We start from the raw sequence: 18654 nt of genomic DNA, 5'->3' as shown, positions 1-18654 counted from the left end.
TTGTTTTAAGCTAACACGCATGCCCCAGCAAATCCACTGAATAGTAATACAGTGCAATATGTGGGGTGGGATCAGTTATGGGGGAACCCATACATATGGAATATAGCAGTGATTTGTTATCTGCCAGACAGTAAATATTTACTGTGTTAAAAGCCATTCTTAAATCGCTGTCATGCTCTCCACTGATGGGAATGGATTCTCAAGCTACCATTGTCCTGATACTGCCCAGCCATTTGATGAGGTGCAACAAAGCTCTGAGGAAGCAGAACCCTTCACGAGCATGGCAAAAGGATCTTCAAAGTGCTCACACATCAAATATTTTTCTTCAGTTGACTTAATCTCTATTAACACTTGATGAAATTCCAGAATCTAAGACTTTAAGGCTCCCAGCCTTCCCCTGAATTCAAATAGATTCTGCTTGAAACCATACTCTGCATTCGTGTGTCAAGAAGGTAGCTTCCCTTCAGAGGAATCAGTCATTACTTATGAATTCCCTTCACAGAAACTTCACTCTGGTTAGATGTAGGGATCAGACTCTGGCTACAGACACCTGCTCCCTATGCGCCTCACTTTACTTCAAACAGACACATCCTTCTCTCCCTTTCTGTATTTCGTGCCTTCTACCATTGTGCTCCCAGGCCAGGAACCCTCCATCCAATCCTTACATCCTGCTCCTTCAAATGCACCCTCCTCACTCTCCTAGACTGTCTTCCTGGGTCTTGCACTGGCCTATCTTGTTTTACTTTGTGAGCTCTTCATAGCACAGACCAGGTCTATGGGAAGTGCCATGTAAACTAATGGTGCTGGGGGCCCTGGCTGGTGTCCTGACCCTTGGGTTCTAGTCACAGTTCTGCTACTGACTCAGTGTGCAAGACTGGACAAGTCACTTAAACATTCTGTGCCTGTTTCCCACATCTGTAAAATGGGAACAGAGCTTTAGCCACCTTTGTAAAGCACAGATTTAACAATGAAGGGTGCTAGGTGGTTGTACTGTTACTAGCTAGACCTAGAAGTTGATCTCTCTCATAACCTTGAATGCATCCTTTTAAAAAGGTGCATATGGATGTGCGAGAGACCAAGGTCACCACTCCTAAAAGAGGAAGGGGCAGCAGCACCATTTGGGTTTACAGCCTGTGTAGGGAGGCTGTATTTCTTTAACACGACTACCTGATGGGGTAAAAGGGAGAGGAAAATGGAAGAGCTCAGCTTAATATTTTATTCTTGGCTCATCATAACAAGATCATCATCTATGAAAACAAAGATATCTGTCCTCTGTCAAAAGGGGCTTGTTTGCCCTTTTTTTTTTTTTTTTTAAAAGGTTAAATTTAAGAAAGCAGCAATAATTCCAATAAGCGAATCTGGAAACCAGTCCAGTCCTGCTTTAGCTAGATTACTACTAAAAACAAGTCAAGCTTGCTGACTGATGGGCTACTTGACCTGAATAGAATGTTCATCTTTAGCGCAGAGGCTGCAGTGACAGGCAAGCTCTCACCCAGCTCTCACACAAGACAAATGGGTAACTGACGTGCAGACCACCCACAGAGCCAAAAGGAGCCTTCTGTCATGGAAATGGAGGCCGATCTCAAGAAGCCATAGGCCCCATTATGCCTCGAGCCAAGGAGCTTTGTTGTTGGGACCTGTAGTTTACATGGGCTGCTATAATCTACTTGTTTAATACACATTAGGTGCAGCAATCAGGTTCTGGGCAAGCTGCCAGTGCATCCCTGCAGCTGGGTATAGTTTGGGCACTCCCAACCCTACAGCAATAGATGGCAGCCCAAAAGCGTCTCCACCCTGTGCATGGCAGCGCACCTGACATCTTTGCCAACGGTCATGGATGCGATCACCTTCTTCACCGCCTCTTTCTTCTTCTCCTTCTTGTCGCTGTTCAACTCTGCCTTCAACTCAAAGATCTCCCCTGGAGAAGAGGGCGAAAGAAATTCAGGAGTTAACATTCCCTGCCTGACAAATTGGGGAAAGCAGCAGGTTTTGGTAGAAAGGTACAGTCAGCTGCTTAGATGAATGCTCCATTTTAATTACCCACAGGAATTGAAAGCAATTGCTTGCCTGTTTCTATTAAATGAAGGCAAAGAGCTCTCTTTGACCCAGGCTGGCAAGGGAGCCCAGCCAGTGGAGTAACATCTCAAGATGCCACATTCAGTAATGGTCTTAGCCTCACTGGGAACACAGCCACAGCCAAGCTACTCTCCCCCATCAGGCACTCTACACCTCCTGGGCCATGGAGAGTTTACAATGACTTGGCAGAAAGCAGGCAGGCCCACTGGAGCGGGAACACAATGCACTAACCAGCTCATGGGATGAGAGTTTAAGGTTTGGGCTTGATAGCTCTCCCAGGCTGGGACTGCCTCAGAATCTGTGTGCTCAGAGAGAGCACAGCTTGCATTTGCCAATTCCCCACTGGCTAGCTCAGAATCGGTGTCAGTGGGATCCGGAAGGTAAGGCACCTAGCTGGAAGCAAAATCAACACAATGGAGGAAGGAGTAGAGGGGGGAAATATAACAGGAACCTGTTACAGTTGAAGCTAGACACATTCAGACTGGAAACAAGGTGTAAATTTCTACCAGTGAGGGTAATCAACCCTTGGAACAATTTACCAAAGGTTGTGGTGGATTCTCTATCACTGGCCATTTTAAAATCAAGATTAGATTTTTATTTTTAAAGATATGCTTAACCAGGAATTATTGTGGGGCTGTTCTCTGGCCTGCGTTATACTAGATGATCACAATGATCCTTTCTGGCCTGCCAATCTATGAATCAGGCCTGGCGCTTCCTCTACAAAAAGGATCTGCAAGGGGGAACTTGGCAATAGCCAATGGGTAGCTCTTCACTGACCTTCCCCTTCCAGTTCATTGAAATACACACCACATAGGAACTCTTTGGTCAGTATTGTTTCGTGTATGCAGAAATGGGAACTGCCAACACTTTCAGAAGGGAATTGAAAGGGTGTTGAAATTTCACTGTGGTGTCTAGGAATCCGTGTGTTTCTGTAGCACCAACTATCTAAAGATCTCAAAGCACATTAGGGAATTAAGCATCAACATCTTTGTGCAAGAGGTATTATCCCAGTTATTCAAAAAGGGAAACTGAGGTGAACAGACGAAATCTAACTGCACGAGGTCTACAACCCAGGCAAGGCATGAAAAATCCATTCACCAGTGGAGAGAATCTATGAACAGAGGAGGGGTGGCAGAGGAAAGCACTACACCATCAGTTACTGCAGAATTCAAGTTCTCATTATAAATAAAACGTTTCTAGGGATCATGTTGTTAAGAACACTTTCTGAACCTGACCTGTCACAGAACTGGCTGCCTGAGTCTGTCTGGTAGACATAGCACTGTGGTGGGTATCCCAGAATCTCTCCTATCCCAGCAACTATAGAAGGATAGACTTTCTACCAAGGTGTTATCCCTGAGCTTCAATGCTGCATCAGGTCAATTACTACTTGTCTGGTAAGTTCTGCAAAGCTTGAAGCCACTCTTCCTGAGTCAGTCCTAAGTCATAACTGTCGCTAAGGCTTATCTCCAGTAGCAGAATCACCCGCACATGATCAGAGCGTGCCAGTCCTACACTGACAGCAAGAGCATTCTGAGAACACAGTCCCCAGACTAAGGCAGGAGATGGTTGCCAATGGTTTGCTGGGTGCCAGCTCACACTCTCCTCCACAGTTTTGAAGGAGTGGCGTTTCCGAGACAACATGCTCAGCTCTCACATGGCTAAGTGCAGTGGTCTGACTAAGGAGCGCTAGACCATTCATTTCTGATTAGCTGTCCATCTCCCATAGAGCCACACACTGGTGCTAGTGACAGGTGGCAAAAGTAGCAAGGATACAAGTTTATATTTTCCTACTCATCCAACCTAGCCTGACAGCACCATGTGCTCTGGGTCCTGAGGTACCTCTGCCAGCTCATTCTTCAGCAAAGAGTAACACGCTGTGCCAAACTCTACAGGATGGAAAGGGGGGACAGGGATTGGATTAGGCGTGTGGAAGAGGGCTCCGGGGGGGATGTGAGCTAGAAAATTCATTGTGGCCCAGAGTCCATTGACTCAAAATTCAGAGTCAGAGGACACTAACACACCATTGTCCCCACACATCCACCATCACCAAATGGTGCAGTCATATGCACTAGGTACAAATGTGTATGCAACTAAGGCCACAGCAACAGAAAGAATATGCTACTGTCACAGGGTAGAGGGCCATTTTGTTGCTATCAATGTTTCACTGGGATCACAGCTCCTAAGCCCTCTTTTTAACTCAACCTTCCCACCTTTCACTGACAAGGGGTAATGACAGCCTCTGGTGGAGGGGACGGAACAGCAACACACTAGACTCCACTCATTTACATTATTCCCTTGGTTTGGCAGATACTTAAATTTAGCATCCTGAGAACCACCTGCACTGCTGCTTCAGTGGTTAGTGAAGGTTTCAGGCCCATTGGGATTTTCCGCAAAACCATTTTAACAAGTGCATTAAAGAAACAGGCCATCTGCAAGGGCCAGTCTGACAGCTGCACTGATGGGTGTTACTAAGCTGCAAAAGCTGATAAAAGAACAGTTAAAAGGCTTGTCTCGGTTCACTGCCAGGCCATTGAGTCTGGGTGACAAACTGTTTTTGCCACCCAGGAGCCTGGGAGCTAGAATACTATCTGGAATCCGTCAGGGGTTCGGAAGCCTCAATGATGGGTAGATTTGTCTGCAGCTAATGAGCAAGTTACCAACCCCACCTGCATGCACAGCGCTCCTTCACCTGTTCACAAAATGGAGATCCTGCAGCTCTCCTCAAAGGATGGGAGAGAACTGCACACATGCCAATCATCTAGCTTAGCACACTGCATGCAAGCAGGAACAGAGTTATTAAAAGCTTTTAACCATTAACCAGTTTCTTTCCCCCTCTTCATACTATATAGTTCCTGTTACTAAAAATTCCTTCTGTGTCTGAATCTTTAGGATGGCAAAGAATGCTAAAGTGGGATGGGGGCAATTGCTAATCAGGACTTTGGAGGTTCCCCAATTTGGGAACAGTCAGACCCACCCCTCATTGTGGAAGTGAGCAGGACTTGTGCTAACAATCACATGCAGAGGCATCCTCCTTGGGAATAGTTGAGAGGGCAAGGAGAGATGTTGGGAAGCATGAGTAAAGCAACCCGCGCATGCACAGTTACCTTTCTTTGTGGTGGTGAAGTACTTGGAGTCTGTCATTTTGGCCCCTGGTTTGCAGTGCGTCTCTGAGGAGAGAGAGAGAGAGAAAATGCTGACACCTGGATAACCCCCTTGCTTTTCTGCTGAAGCAGCGACAGCAGAGGAAGCACTGGGAGGAAAAAAAACAAGAAGGGGAAAGAAACTCTGCTCTCCCTCAGGAAAAGCAACAAGAACATGCGCACGGAGCAGGGTGCATCTCTTCCGGCAAGGACAGGGAGACACACACACATGGCAGGGTGCCTAGGTACTCCTAACCCTCAGAGGAGGGTCAGTGAGGTAGGTCGCAGTGTATTTCTCCCCTCTCCCCCGAAAGGGCAGTGAAGGAAAGCTAATGTGTCATTACCCCAGCTGCCCCATTTTGGTGGCTCTCCACCTGGACTGGATGGTAATGGTAATCACTGCTGCTACCCCAGTTCAAATCCAATGTACCTCACTAGTGACCAAGCCTCAATACCAGCTTGCAGTTCTGCAGAGTGACTGGGCAGTGCTGATGTGGAGACGTCCACCACACAGCCCATCCCAACTGGTGTTAACTGGCCCTCTTATCAAAAGCCTCAACAGAGAACTGGACTAAAGAGATTCAACTCCCCCTCTCACCTCTAACATGATGATCCCCTCCCCCTCAGTTCAGGGTGCAGGCACATCAAGGGGGCATTGTGGGAGGAAAGTTTGTACTGCCTGTGCTATGTTTATTCTGTGGACAAAAGTATTTCTGCATCCAGTGCTGTCATGTTAGCACTTTTCATGAACAAAACACAACCTGGGGCTCTTAGACAAACTGCTGCATTGCAAAGCTTTATGGGGCACATTAGCCAAACCAGTCTCGGAGTAGCAAGTGAAGGGGGGAGCAGCAGTTTTGCTGGGGACTAACCAAAAGTAGCTTGACTAGTGCAATAATCCACTATTTACTTCATTCCAGGCAGAAAGTTTTATTCCAGTGAAGACGCACACCGAGCCCTTCCCCTACCCCACATGGTTCTCAGAAGAGAGGAGGAACAAGGCAAAACTGATGATGAAATTAGTTCCAAGGAAGCCTCCCTCTAGGGTAAATGTAAAGGAATAATTGCAGCTCAAAACATAGTGCAAAGTCTTCACCTCTGTATTCGATGTATTCACAAGACATGGTCCTTTTCCAAGTCACCAACACTAGGCACCAATTCTGAAGCACTGTTCCTTTAAGTTCAAACATGTAGTACTTCAGCCAAGTGCTTTAGGCCATATTATATAATTCCAAACAGCTGAGGTCAAGTATCAGGGGGTAGCCCTGTTAGTCTGTATCCACAAAAACAACAAGGAGTCCGGTGGCACCTTAAAGACTAACAGATTTATTTGGGCATAAGCTTTCGTGGGTAAAAACCTCACTTCTTCAGATGCATGGAGTGAAAGTTACAGATGCAGGCATTATATATTCACACATGAAGAGAAGGGAGTTACCTCACAAGTGGAGAACCAGTGTTGACAGGGCCAATTCAGTCTGGCACTCTGCAGGAGTCCAATATCTAAGCAGTGGGTGGCCTTTTTAGAAGGTTGGTTGGGAAATTCCAGATGTGTCTCTTTTTCTGTGGTATTTTACTAACCCTTCAACTGCGAGTTAACCATGTAACTACATGGACATTCAGGACTCCCTCAATATACTAGATAAACAGAATTTAAGAAGGCACTGCCAAATTAGGTTGGTTCCAAAAAAAAAGAGTTTTTATTAATAAAATCCTGGGGAAAAACGTCTTTTTTCAAATTTAAACATGACTTCTAAGTGTAACTTCTACTCCTGGGGGAATTCTGCACCACAAAATTAAAAATTCTGCACACAATATTTTAAAATTCTGCTAATTTTATTTATCAAAATAACACAATATAATCACACTGGTTTCATAAGAACGGCCATATTGGGTCAGACCAAAGGTCCATCTAGCCCAGTATCCTGCCTTCCGACAGTGGCCAATGCCAAGTGCCCTAGAGGGAATGAACAGAGCAGGTAATCATCAAGTGATCAAGTGCCCTGTCGCTCATTCCCAGTTTCTGGAAAACAGAGGCTAGGGGCCATTGATGGACTTTATTTATTTATTAATTATTTTGGTAATTTATTTAAACTACAATACAATGGATGGAGAATGGGAGTGGGGAGCATTGGGGAAAATCCTCAAACCTCCTTGCCTAACAGTAATGTAGCTAGATTTGACCCTTTATTTCTAGTTATTAGTCAACAAATATATGCAGCCATATGCTCAGTGTTACATCATAGGCAACTGAAGAGCAAGTGAGGGCTGGGGAATCAAACTCACAATTTATACTGGCTACTGACCATCTCCAGAAAGGTCAGTAGCAAACAGTTCATGGAGCACATTTTGATAGGAAATTGTTTCAGTCCAAAAATTTAGACCAATTCTAATCACTAAAGCACCATAAGCATTTATAAGGCCATACTATCCTTTACACCACTCTGGCAATGTAAAGGAGCCTTGATTTACATCTTTACAGGCTGCTCTAGGCGCCAGAACCGACCTGCCTGCACTACCGGGGAGGGGCGTGTGACCGCTCTTGCGGCTTCCCTTTGCTTTCCTGTCAGAAGTCATTTTTCTGCAGGGAAGCAAAGAAATCTGTGGGGGAGAATTCCCCAAGAAGTAAACTTCAGTGTTGGAAACCCAAGCATCACCAACAGGAGAGAACTGACTGGCTTAGTTTCACTGTCCAAGCTAAGAGGGGAACAAGGAAGAAACAAAGCCAGACGTGATGTATTAGGGGCCTGTTTCTTATTAACACAAAACGGGGCTTTACAATAAGTAAGAATCAGGTTCTACATCCTCTCCCCCCCCCCCCCCTCCCTTTTTTAAGAGGCTGATAATCTCTTGAATTTAGACAGCAACATCCATCTGGAGAAGTGCAAAGAGCTTTACAGACATTAATGAATTACGGCCCATCCTCCCTGTGGACTAGGTAAGAAATCACCCCCGTTTTATAAGTGAGGAAAACAAAGGCGCACAGCAGGGAAGTGGCAGTGCAAAGTAGCAGAGCTGGGAAGAGAACCTAGGTGTCCTGGCAGTCTTGTATTTCAGCCGCAAAAACAACACAGGAAGAGGGGTTTTTTTTATTATTAATTGTTGTTAGTTGTGTCTTTTTAACACATAGAGGGCAAAACTGCTACAAAGAATATTCAGAGAAGGCTACCACAACGTAATCTGAACTCATTTGCCTGTGCCTGGATGGTGAAACTCACATGGCCGGCTGCTCAATCCCTTAGATACACCCACACTGCAGCTAGACAGCCATGGCTGACCAGTGCCAGCTGACTCAGGCTCAAGGGGCTTGAGCTAAGGGGCTATTTAACTGTGGTGTAGAGGTTTAGGCTCAGGCTCTAGGACCCTGTGAGGTGGGAGGGTCCCAGAGCTCAGGCTGCAGCCCAAGCACAAAGCCTAGCCACTGTTAAATAGCCCCTTATCTGAAGATTCAGGAGCCCGGTGTCTTAACTGCAGCATAGACATACCCTTCGAGAGACAGAGTAATAGCTCTGTGTGGTGTATTCAGGTAAGACTAGACATTTACCTTTCCAGATGTCCTTGCTTTTATGAGTTTAAAGGGAGGAAAAGATTATTTGTGCTCTAACTTCTCTTGGATTTAATCAGTGTCTTCTTCTGCAGAGTTACTAAGTAACTGATTACAGAATGTCAACCTTACCAATGAACTGCATTTAGCTTCCAGACTATGCTGCAGCATTTTTTTTGCACATCATTGCAGATATCCTATTCTTTGCAGTAAGACAATAGGGAGGATTTGCTGCAATCCCTCTGTCAGCATAGGACTACACTGCTCTTATCACACAATAGTTATACAGTCTTACATTATTATCCTTGCTTCAAAATAAGCTGTAGAGCAACGTAACTGCCTCCTTGATAACTTTTTGTCCCTTCCTGTGAAGCAGCTGGTACAAACCCATGTTGGAGACGAAATGGAACACTGGTTTGATCCTGTAAGAAACACAGGAATTGCCAGACATTCCACTCAAGAGCCAGAGGCATAGGGACTGTGTGTAGTACAAGTGACCAGACACACAAAAGGAGGAGGAATTTTGCCGCAACTATGGCTAAGTGGTCCAGGTCAGAGGTATCATGCCTAGACACCAAAACAGAACAGAGTCACCAAGAATGATTCCTAGTATCTAGGGCAAGAACTATTTGGCTAGTACCTGGGGCTGTCATGTCACTAGCTAAAGCAGCTAGCTCCCCCCCTGCTTCCTGGTCTCCGAGCTCTCAGATATTGCAGCGTATGCTTTCATATCCAACCTTTAATCTGATCTCAAATGGAGAGCAAACCACCATTTTAAGATCCATTGCATCCTTATGGACCCCTTGAACTCCAAGGTGCCAACACTGGGATTTTATGAATAGTTTATTCAATAAGGTTCAAGTGTGAAGAGGAGTTAGCTGGTTGGGGGAGTCTCAAACCATATCTCCTAATGTTTTATTTTTACACTTGAACCTTGGCAGAAGCAAAGAGGAGCAGAAATACCGAAAGGGAAGGAGTGTGCAAAATCCTGAAACAAGCTGTTTTCAGAACAAGCATGAACAGATTGGAATCAGTTGCTGTGATCTTGCTTTTAGCTTCCCAGCTCCAGGCTGGAGACTAGATTGGAGTCTGCGTAAGGGATCTGGTATCCCACACTGCAGTAAAACTAAACTCCGTAAGTAGTGGATAGAAATATAAAACCATTAGCTCAGCGCCTGGCAGTGGTTGTGAAAAACAAACAGGATGCAGGTCCATAACAGAGGATTCTGTGGCTGTAACTCCAGTCCAGTAAACTATATCACAGGAAGAGGGGAGGGACACCGGTAACAAGGCATTCCGGGGCAGCAATCAGGAAAGATTTTGAAGAGAACATGACTGATGTTTATATAACCCTAATGAAGGTAAATTCCACAAGACTCTCTCATTGGGCATATCCCGAAGCTAGGATCAGGCAATGAGTATAGGGGGAATTCCTTAGTGTAGAGGGCAGTGTGTAGAACGTGTTTCCCAAGGCAGTGGAGAAGATTCACTATGTTAACTAACTATTTTCATGAGCACTTAGGGAACGGCTACAGGATACAAACTGACAGATGGGGCGATGGATGGAAGTGGGTCATGTTACTGGGTGGAATAAAACCATATCGCCTAAGGAAAACAATTCAGAATGGTGGGGTGTCAGGATGCAGAGGCTCTACAAAGAGAAAGTCAAATATGGAGCTGAAAGGCTTGACCACCATCTTGGCTAAAGGAAGCCAGCCATTTAGAAGTGTGAAGGACTGCTTGGCAAATGATTAGCACTTATCCAACAATTTTCATCCAAGGATCTCAGGGCTGTCTACAAAGGTGAGGATTAACCTCAGATTAGACAGACAGAGACAAGTGTAAGCAAAGCATCACATCACAGAATCATAGAATATCAGGGTTGGAAGGGACCTCAGGAGGTCATCTAGTCCAACCTCCTGCTCAAAGCAGGACCAACCCCAACTAAATCATCCCAGCCAGGGCTTTGTCAAGCCGGGCCTTAAAAACCTCTAAGGAAGGAGATTCCACCACCTCCCTAGGTAACCCATTCCAGTGCTTCACCACCCTCCTAGTGAAAAAGTTTTTCCTAATAGCCAACCTAAACCTCCCCCACTGCAACTTGAGACCATTGCTCCTTGTTCTGTTCTCAGTGGTGGCAGATGACAATCTAGATCCATCCTCTTTGGAACCCCCTTTCAGGGGGTTGAAAGCAGCTATAAAATCCCCCCTCATTCTTCTCTTCTGCAGACTAAACAATCCCAGTTCCCTCAGCCTCTCCTCATAAATCATGTGCTCCAGCCCCCTATTGTTGCCCTCCACTGGACTCTTTCCATACAAGGCCATAAAGTGAATCATAACAGAGTCAGGACTGGAACTCAGGTATTTGGACTGCCAGTCCCTCTGATCCACCTAACCATTAAAAGTACACTGCCTTTCAAGCAGGCATGTCTGGCTAATTAGCTTCTGACATCACCAGCATGCTGTACAGAAAAGAACCCTTTAGAGACACTAGCTAGAGATGCAGCTGGCTTCAGAACAAGTATACAGGGATGAGATGGAAAGTGAAAGAACTGAGAATGTTTTAGTCCCCAGTACCGTTCCCCACCTACAGTCCTGCTTAATAATAAAGTAAATATTTAGCTGTTATATAGCGTGTTTTCACGTGGATCTCAGTGTTTTACAATCTAATGCACTTATCCTCACACACCCCTGTGAGATAGGGAAGTATCTCCATTTTACAAATGGGGAAACGGAGGCACAGAGACTAAGTGATTTGCCTGAGATCACACAGGAAGTCTGGGCGGAGTGGGGAATTGAACCTGGGTCTTCAAAGCCCTAGCGCTCTAACTGCTGGCCATCCTGCCTCTCCTAAGATTGCTGTGTTCCCCCTACCACTCCTAGGCCTTGGCTACACTTGCGAGTACAGCGCTGTAAAGCCTCCCCCAGCGCTGTAACTCACTCCCCGTCCACACTGGCAAACAGCTGTGGCAGGGCACGTACAGCACTGTATCTCCCTGGGTACACCGCTGCAGTTACTCCACCTCCCCGAGAAGCATAAGAGATACAGCGGAGTGGCTACGACTCTCCCCTGTGAGTGTGTACCAAGAATCAACCTGCAGCGCTGTACTGATCACCTTGTCAAGTGGCCAATCCTCTCCATTGTTGTGACTGGCTGCAGGAATGCGGAAGTGCCGGTTTCAAAGCTTGTACCACAGAGAAAAAGCAAACAGTTTGCTGTTTGCTTTGAGTGAGTGAGTGAATGAGCAGGGGGCCGGGAGTTCGGAACTTGCAAAACAGAGTGCTGACACGCTCCAAAAAGCACACTCTCTTCCCCCACCCCCCCGTTTTGAAAAGCACATTGCAGCCACATGAATGCTGGGATAGCTGCCCATAATGCACCGCTCCCAACACAGCTGCAAATGTTGCAAGTGTGGCCACGCCACTGAGCTGTCAGTGTGGACAGACTGCAGCGCTTTCCCTACTCAGCTGTACGAAGACAGGTTTACCTGTAAAAACTGAGTCATGCATGGACATGTGACTTGCCCATGTGACTCCAAAACTCCATCTTGGAGCTGGACTTTGCATAGGAGAGAGGAGGGGGTCTCCACTTACAAGAGAAAGTCTATTTAAACCCCTGGGAGACCCCTCCATTTTGTCCTCAGCTGGCTCAAGAGATAGCCTCTCCACCCCCAACGATACATGAAAGAAACTGGAACAAAGGACTAACTATGGGGGGGGGGGGGAGGGGTGAGTGAGTGATTGCTGGACCCAGACTAGGAGACTAGTTTGTAAAGGGAAGCTTACTGGAACACCACTCAGGGTGAGATTTTGTCTGTATTCAGTTTTCTTACTGTATTAGACTCAGACTTGCATGTTGTATTTTATTTTGTTTGGTAATTCACTTTGTTCTGTCTGTTGCTACTTGGAACCACTTAAATTCTACTTTCTGTATTTAATAAAGTCACTTTTTACTTATTAATTAACCCAGAGTATGTATTAATACTGGGGGTGGGGGGGGGCAAACAGCTGTGCATCTCTATCAGTGTTATAGAGGGCGAACAATTTAGGAGTTTACCCTGCATAAGCTTTATACAGGGTAAAATGGATTTATTTGGGGGTTGGACGCCATTGGGAGTTGAGCATCTGAGTGTTAAAGACAGGAACACTTCTTAAGTTGCTTTCAGTTAAGTCTGCAGCTTTGGGGCAAGTGGTTCAGACCCTGGGTCTGTGTTGGAGCAGACGGGTGTGTCTGGCTCAACAAGAGAGTGCTGGAGTCCCAAGCTGGCAGAGAAAGCAGGGGCAGAAGTAGTCTTGGGGGTTTCTGTGATCCAACCCATCACAAGGTCATGTTAGGTATATTCTGATTTTGGCCATTTCTGCAGATGCATACCCTGGGTACTGCAATTACACTTCGTTTCTTAGATCCACTACATACAGGGACTTCATAAGGCAACAAAGTGATACTGAACTCTAAAGCAACTGATTTTTGTTAACCTATATTCTTTTCTTTCCCAATAAACTTTACAAGGTTTTAAGACTGTCAACTTAGTGAGTTAAAAGTGTTTGTGGCTTAGAAACCAAGTATCAAAACTGACAGCACAGCTTTGACCTAAGAATTAGTACAGACTATTTGAACTCGTTAAAATATGAAGTCAGGAATCCTGGGAGTCAATACACCACATCAAGTTTAATGATGCAGTTAAGCCAGTCCCAAGATGCCAGAGGTTCCTTCTACTCATTACTGGCTGCCCAGATGCAAATTAAAAGCCCTTTCCTATGACAGCAATTGATAACTCTAGTGCCCTGTTAAAACAGTTTCTTTAATAAACAGGCTGTAATGTCACAAGCTGCAAGAACTCCTGCTGAACCCGATCCCCAATGGTGGCAACAGCAGCAGTCGGTAACTCAGTGCTCTGTTAAACGCTCTGGGATACCCAGAATATGAGCAATGCTAAACAGAAACCACAAGTGGGGGGTGGGAACCACATGATGGTTGCAGCACAAACCACAAGCTCTGGTTTCACTCTATAAACTCTGCTAAATAAATGGCTCTAACCTAAGTAGCCAGTTCTTTAACAGAGCTTATGGTGGACCATGTTGAGCTTTTAATGATGATAGTGTTGACCTTCCAGAGAGAGAGAGTGGAAAGGAGTCAGAGAAAAGTGAGCATCTGAGTACAATCAAGATGGTGTTTAGTCTCCAAACAAATACAATTATCAGACTGCTTGTAAAGCAGCCCTAGCAAACTAGACAACAAGCAGAAAACTTGAAAGTGGAATCTTGGCTCTGCCACTGACCTGCAGCAAGTCACGTTAAAGCTCTGTGCCTCAGTTTCCCTTGTGATCCATTGATTTATCTACGTAGACCATAAACATTTTGGGGAAGGAACTGTCTAGTACAGTAACTCCTCACTTAAAGTCATCCTGGTGAACGTTGTTTCATTGTTACATTGCTAATCAATTAGAGAACATGCTCATTTAAAGTTATGCAATGCTCCCTTATAACGTTTTCTGGCAGCTGCCTGCTTTGTCCACTGCTTGCAGAAAGAGCAGCCCACTGGAGCTAGCTGGTGGGGGCTTGGAACCAGGTTGGACTGGCAGCTCCCCCATCAGCTCCCCTAAGTTCCCTGTGTGGCAGCCACGCAGCGGGCTATCAATTGCCGCGCAGTTCAGCTGTCCCTCCCCCCATTGCCATGTGCTGCTCCTGCCCTCTGCCCTGGAGCTGCTCCCAGGAGCCTCCTGCTTGCTGTGTGGGGGGGGAGAGAGGGAGGCTAATGTCAGGGTGTCCCCCCCCCCTTCCCCCTGCTTACCCCATCTCCACAGAGCGGGGGGGGGCAGGGGGAGAGACGGACATGACAGGACTCAGGACGGAGGGAGTTTGCTGGCAGAAGCTGCTGTCTCAACTTGCTGATCTACTTTAAAAGGCAATGTACTTAGAGTGGTGTCAGCATACTTAAAGGGGCAATGCGCCTCTCTTTCTCACACACACACAGGGTGTGTGTCTCCTCTCCCTCGATTTGTGCTGCCTTGTAGAGTGTGAGGCTACATTAACAATGTGTTACCCCTTGAGGGCTCTGCTGAGTGCTAGTTCATCATTTAGTAGTAAGGCATTCCCTGGGAAATATCCCACCCTCTGACTTCACCACCTCACAACCAAGCTTCACAATCATCATTGCTGTGTACAGTATTAAATTGTTTGTTTAAAAAACATATACTGTGTGTGTATAGTCTGTCTGGTGAAAAAGATTTCCTTGGAACCTAACCCCCACTATTTACATTAGTCCTTATGGGGAAATTGGATTCGCTTAACATCGTTTCGCTTAAAGTCACATTTTTCAGAAACATAACTACAACGTTAAGCGAGGAGTTACTGTCCTATGTGTGTGCAGCATCCAAGGTGCTACTACAATACAAATAATATGGTCTACTAGGCCTTACTGACATCTGTGCCTTTAAAGACAAGGTAAAGGGCAGGCACCAAAGGAAAAGCCAACACCCCACAAATATGTAGCGTGTACCTCAGTGTATCTAAAGCACTACAGTACCAATCAGCCAGAGGCCAAGCCAGGCAAACCCTCAGATCAAGGAACGGCTGCACTAGATCCTGCAGTTATGAAAGTCTTTGGATGGGAGGGAAATAAGTTACACCCGCTTGGCCACACCTGATGCCATCATCTGACAAGACTTCTGAATCCTAGAAGGTAACCAGGGTAAGAACCCCGCTTCAGCAGAAAGCAAGCTTCTAGTACTCAAATTCCACTACCTGACAACGGGATTGTGCCAATTTTCTGTCATCACCGATTCTTTAGTACTGTTAGCTGCCACAGAGTATTTAATCTTCCAAACTAGTGCTCTGCCGTTGGATCCTATTGGCAATTTTCCAGCTCATGCCTCCGCTGCCTGATTGAAGGCAGGCACTGAATGCAATGTTCCAGTGGCACGTGGAGCAGACCACAACAGCACTCAGAGCTGACAATAAGCCACATTTATGCCTGGAGAAGCTCAGCTGAGGTCAATGTGTCTATAGGAGGGGCAAGTCCAACTCTGTTTCCTGCGCCATAATGAGAAATCTCATTCCTTCCCAGACACCAATTTTTCCATTGAGTGGCAGAGGAAGAGATGACAAAGTCCTTCCAGTAAGTATCAAGCCCCCAAAATCAACCAGCTACTATGCCCCCAGTTCCGGGAAGCTGTTGAGAAGTAGGTGGCCTGACCCTTCAGAAAAGCAGCTCTGGGAGTGGGGAAAGAAGTCGTTGACCTCCTGAGCTCTGCTGAGAGCAACTCTCAGCAGTAGCCTCCTCTTCCACCACCTGGAGACACCTGCAGCGAGGTGAGAACATGTGTGAAGGCAGTGTGCTAATACAGCAAGGGAAAGGAGGCAAGGGCAGCTGCCTGCTCCAGGAAAAGAGCCTGAGGCACCATATAAGAGCAAAACAAGGGGAGAGATTTAAGAGTAACACACAGGAGGTCAGTATGATCACAATGGTCCCTTCTGGACTTAGAATCTCTGACTCTCAGAGCAGCTGGAAACAGCTGATCACTTATTGCTCTCTGAAAGCAAAGCAAATAGCTCTCAAGTAGTTCCTCAGGGATAAAGAGCACGGACTTGCATAACACTAGAGGGAATGAACAGATAATCATCAAGTGATCCATTCCCTGTTGCTCATTCCCAGCTTCTGGCAAACAGAGGCTAGGGACACCATCCCTGCCCATCCTGGATGATAGTCATTGATGGACCTACCTTCCATGAATTTATCTAGTTCTTTTTTGAACCCTGTTATAGTCTTGACCTTTACAAAATCCTCTGGCAAAGAGTTCCATAGGTTGACTGTGCGTTGTGTGAAAAGACTTCCTTTTGTTTGTTTTAAACCTGCTGCCTATTCATTTCATTTGGTGACCACTAGTTCATGAGTTATGAGGAGTAGTAAATAACACTTCCTTATTTACTTTCTCCACACCAGTTATGATTTTCTAGACCCAATCATATCCCCCCCCCCCCTCGTCATCTCTTTTCCAACCTGAAGAGTCCCAGCCATTCCAAAGCCCTAATAATTTTTGTTGCCCTTTTCTGAACCTTTTCCAATTCCAATATATCTTTATTGAGATGGGGCGACCACATCTGCACACAGTATTCAAGATGTGGGCATACCATGGATTTATATAGAGGCAATATGATATTTTCTATCTTCTTATCTATCCCTTTCTTAATGATTCCCAACATTCTGTTCCTTTTTTGACTGCCGCTGCGCACTGAGTGGATGTTTTCAGGGAACTATCCACAATGACCCCAAGATCTCTTTCTTGAGTGGTAACAGCTAATTTAGACGCCATCATTTTATATGTATAGTTGGGATTATGTTTTCCATTGTGCATTACTTTGCATTTATCAACACTGGATTTCATCTGCCATTTTGTTGCCCAGTCACCCAGTTTTGAGAGATCCTTTTGTAGCTCTTCACAGTCTGCCTGGGACTTAACTATCTTGAGCAGTTTTGTATCATCTGCAAATTTTGCCACCTCATTGTTTACACCTTTTTCCAGATCATTTATGAATATGTTGAATAGGACTGGGCCCAGTACAGACACCTTTCAGGGATGGTCTAGATAATACTTAGCCCTGCCATGAGTGCAGGGGACTGAACTAGATGACCTCTCGAGGTCCCTTCTAGTCCTATGATTCTATGAAAAATAAGGTCAATTCCACCCTGCGGCTGCTTGTGAAAGCAAGGAGCAGCAGCAGCAACTCAAAAATAGATGGGGTAGAGAGAACACAGCCTAGTAAAGCCCCCGCCCCTCTGGAGCGCCCAAGAATCCTAAAATGCTAATTCTCTTTTTCAGCTGCCAGCCCAGATTGGGGTGACACTATAAATTTCTCAGATACCTACTAGTCGCAGAACAACACAAGAGACAACTCCTGTAATGAGAGTCAAGGGACAGGACAGGCACTGGCCAGTTTCTCCAACAGCTGAGGCAAGGAGAAAGCAGGCTTCTACTTTGGGAATTACCCTGAACAGTGGAGCCTCCACATTTTCCATATCAGTGTTGGGCTCACAGACTAAGTTCTTTGGCTACGAAGATTTCCAAACCTTTTAAGTGGTTGCATGTGTGGAGATGTATGAGAGTGGGTGGGTGGGAGAGATTGTCGGATGCATTAGAAGAAGCGGGAAACAAAAAATGGGAGGAAAAAAATACAGAAGGAGAGGTAAAGAGTATACTGTAGAAGGAAGAAGGAAATGGACACTGAAGGCAACTGTTCTAGGAAAAGAAAAACTAAGAAAAAGTGGAGGGAAGCCAGGAGTGGAAAGAGTTCATCAAGATCCAGAGCTGGAATATGTTACATTTTTAAAACAGAAAGTTGACTGACACTGCACCCCATATTCTTCATAGTGATATTATTATATGATTATTATATGACATAGTAATGATGTATTTTATGCAAGTCATGTAAGATGTCCTTCGAAAGGTTATGATTTGCTGAATAGGATTATCCTATTTATATGCATGTATCTTTTTTGTATCTGAAGTTATGAATATTGACTATGTATCTGTATTTCAAATGTAGTCACACCAGGGTATCGCCCACTAGACAAGATGCTTTCTGTCTAGATAGCTGGGTGGGGAAGGGCCTATTCAGGGCAATGAGCCATTAGGAAAAAACAACAGGCCTTAGGAGAAGCTTATCTCCCACCTGGAGAGCCTTCCTGCGAAGGCTACAGACAGCCTTCGAGTAATGGCGGCTATAACTCTACAAAGACAGAATCACAGAATATCAGGGTTGGAAGGGACCTCAGGAGGTCATCTAGTCCAATCCCCTGCTCAAAGCAGGACCAATCCCCAGACAGATTTTTACCCCAGTTCCCTAAATGGCCCCCTCAAGGACTGAACTCACAACCCTGGGTTTAGCAGGCCAATGCTC

At 45.6% G+C, this 18654-nt stretch overlaps 1 protein-coding gene across 6 annotated transcripts in view; it reads right to left on the bottom strand.

Moving 5' to 3' along the window:
- Window positions 1-18654, bottom strand: part of AP1B1 (adaptor related protein complex 1 subunit beta 1) — a 67124-nt gene that overhangs the window by 39242 nt on the left and 9228 nt on the right. For 5 of the 6 annotated variants that reach the window (XM_029913832.1, XM_029913833.1, XM_026661248.2 and 2 more), the window contains exons 2-3: window positions 5181-5243; window positions 1813-1918 (exon numbers count right to left, since the gene is read on the bottom strand). In XM_029913832.1, coding sequence (XP_029769692.1) covers window positions 1813-1918; window positions 5181-5217 — 143 coding nt within the window. In that variant the 5' untranslated portion in view covers window positions 5218-5243. Of the gene's footprint in view, window positions 1-1812; window positions 1919-5180; window positions 5244-18654 lie in introns of those variants that run through there. The other variant, XM_029913834.1, reaches the window with a different exon arrangement.

This window comes from Terrapene carolina, unplaced genomic scaffold (assembly GCF_002925995.2).
Source record: "Terrapene carolina triunguis isolate 2854851 unplaced genomic scaffold, T_m_triunguis-2.0 Scaffold951, whole genome shotgun sequence".
Lineage (NCBI taxonomy): Eukaryota > Metazoa > Chordata > Testudines > Emydidae > Terrapene > Terrapene triunguis.
Note: the sequence above shows the minus strand (reverse complement) of the source record. Positions and strands in the feature narration are given on the sequence as shown.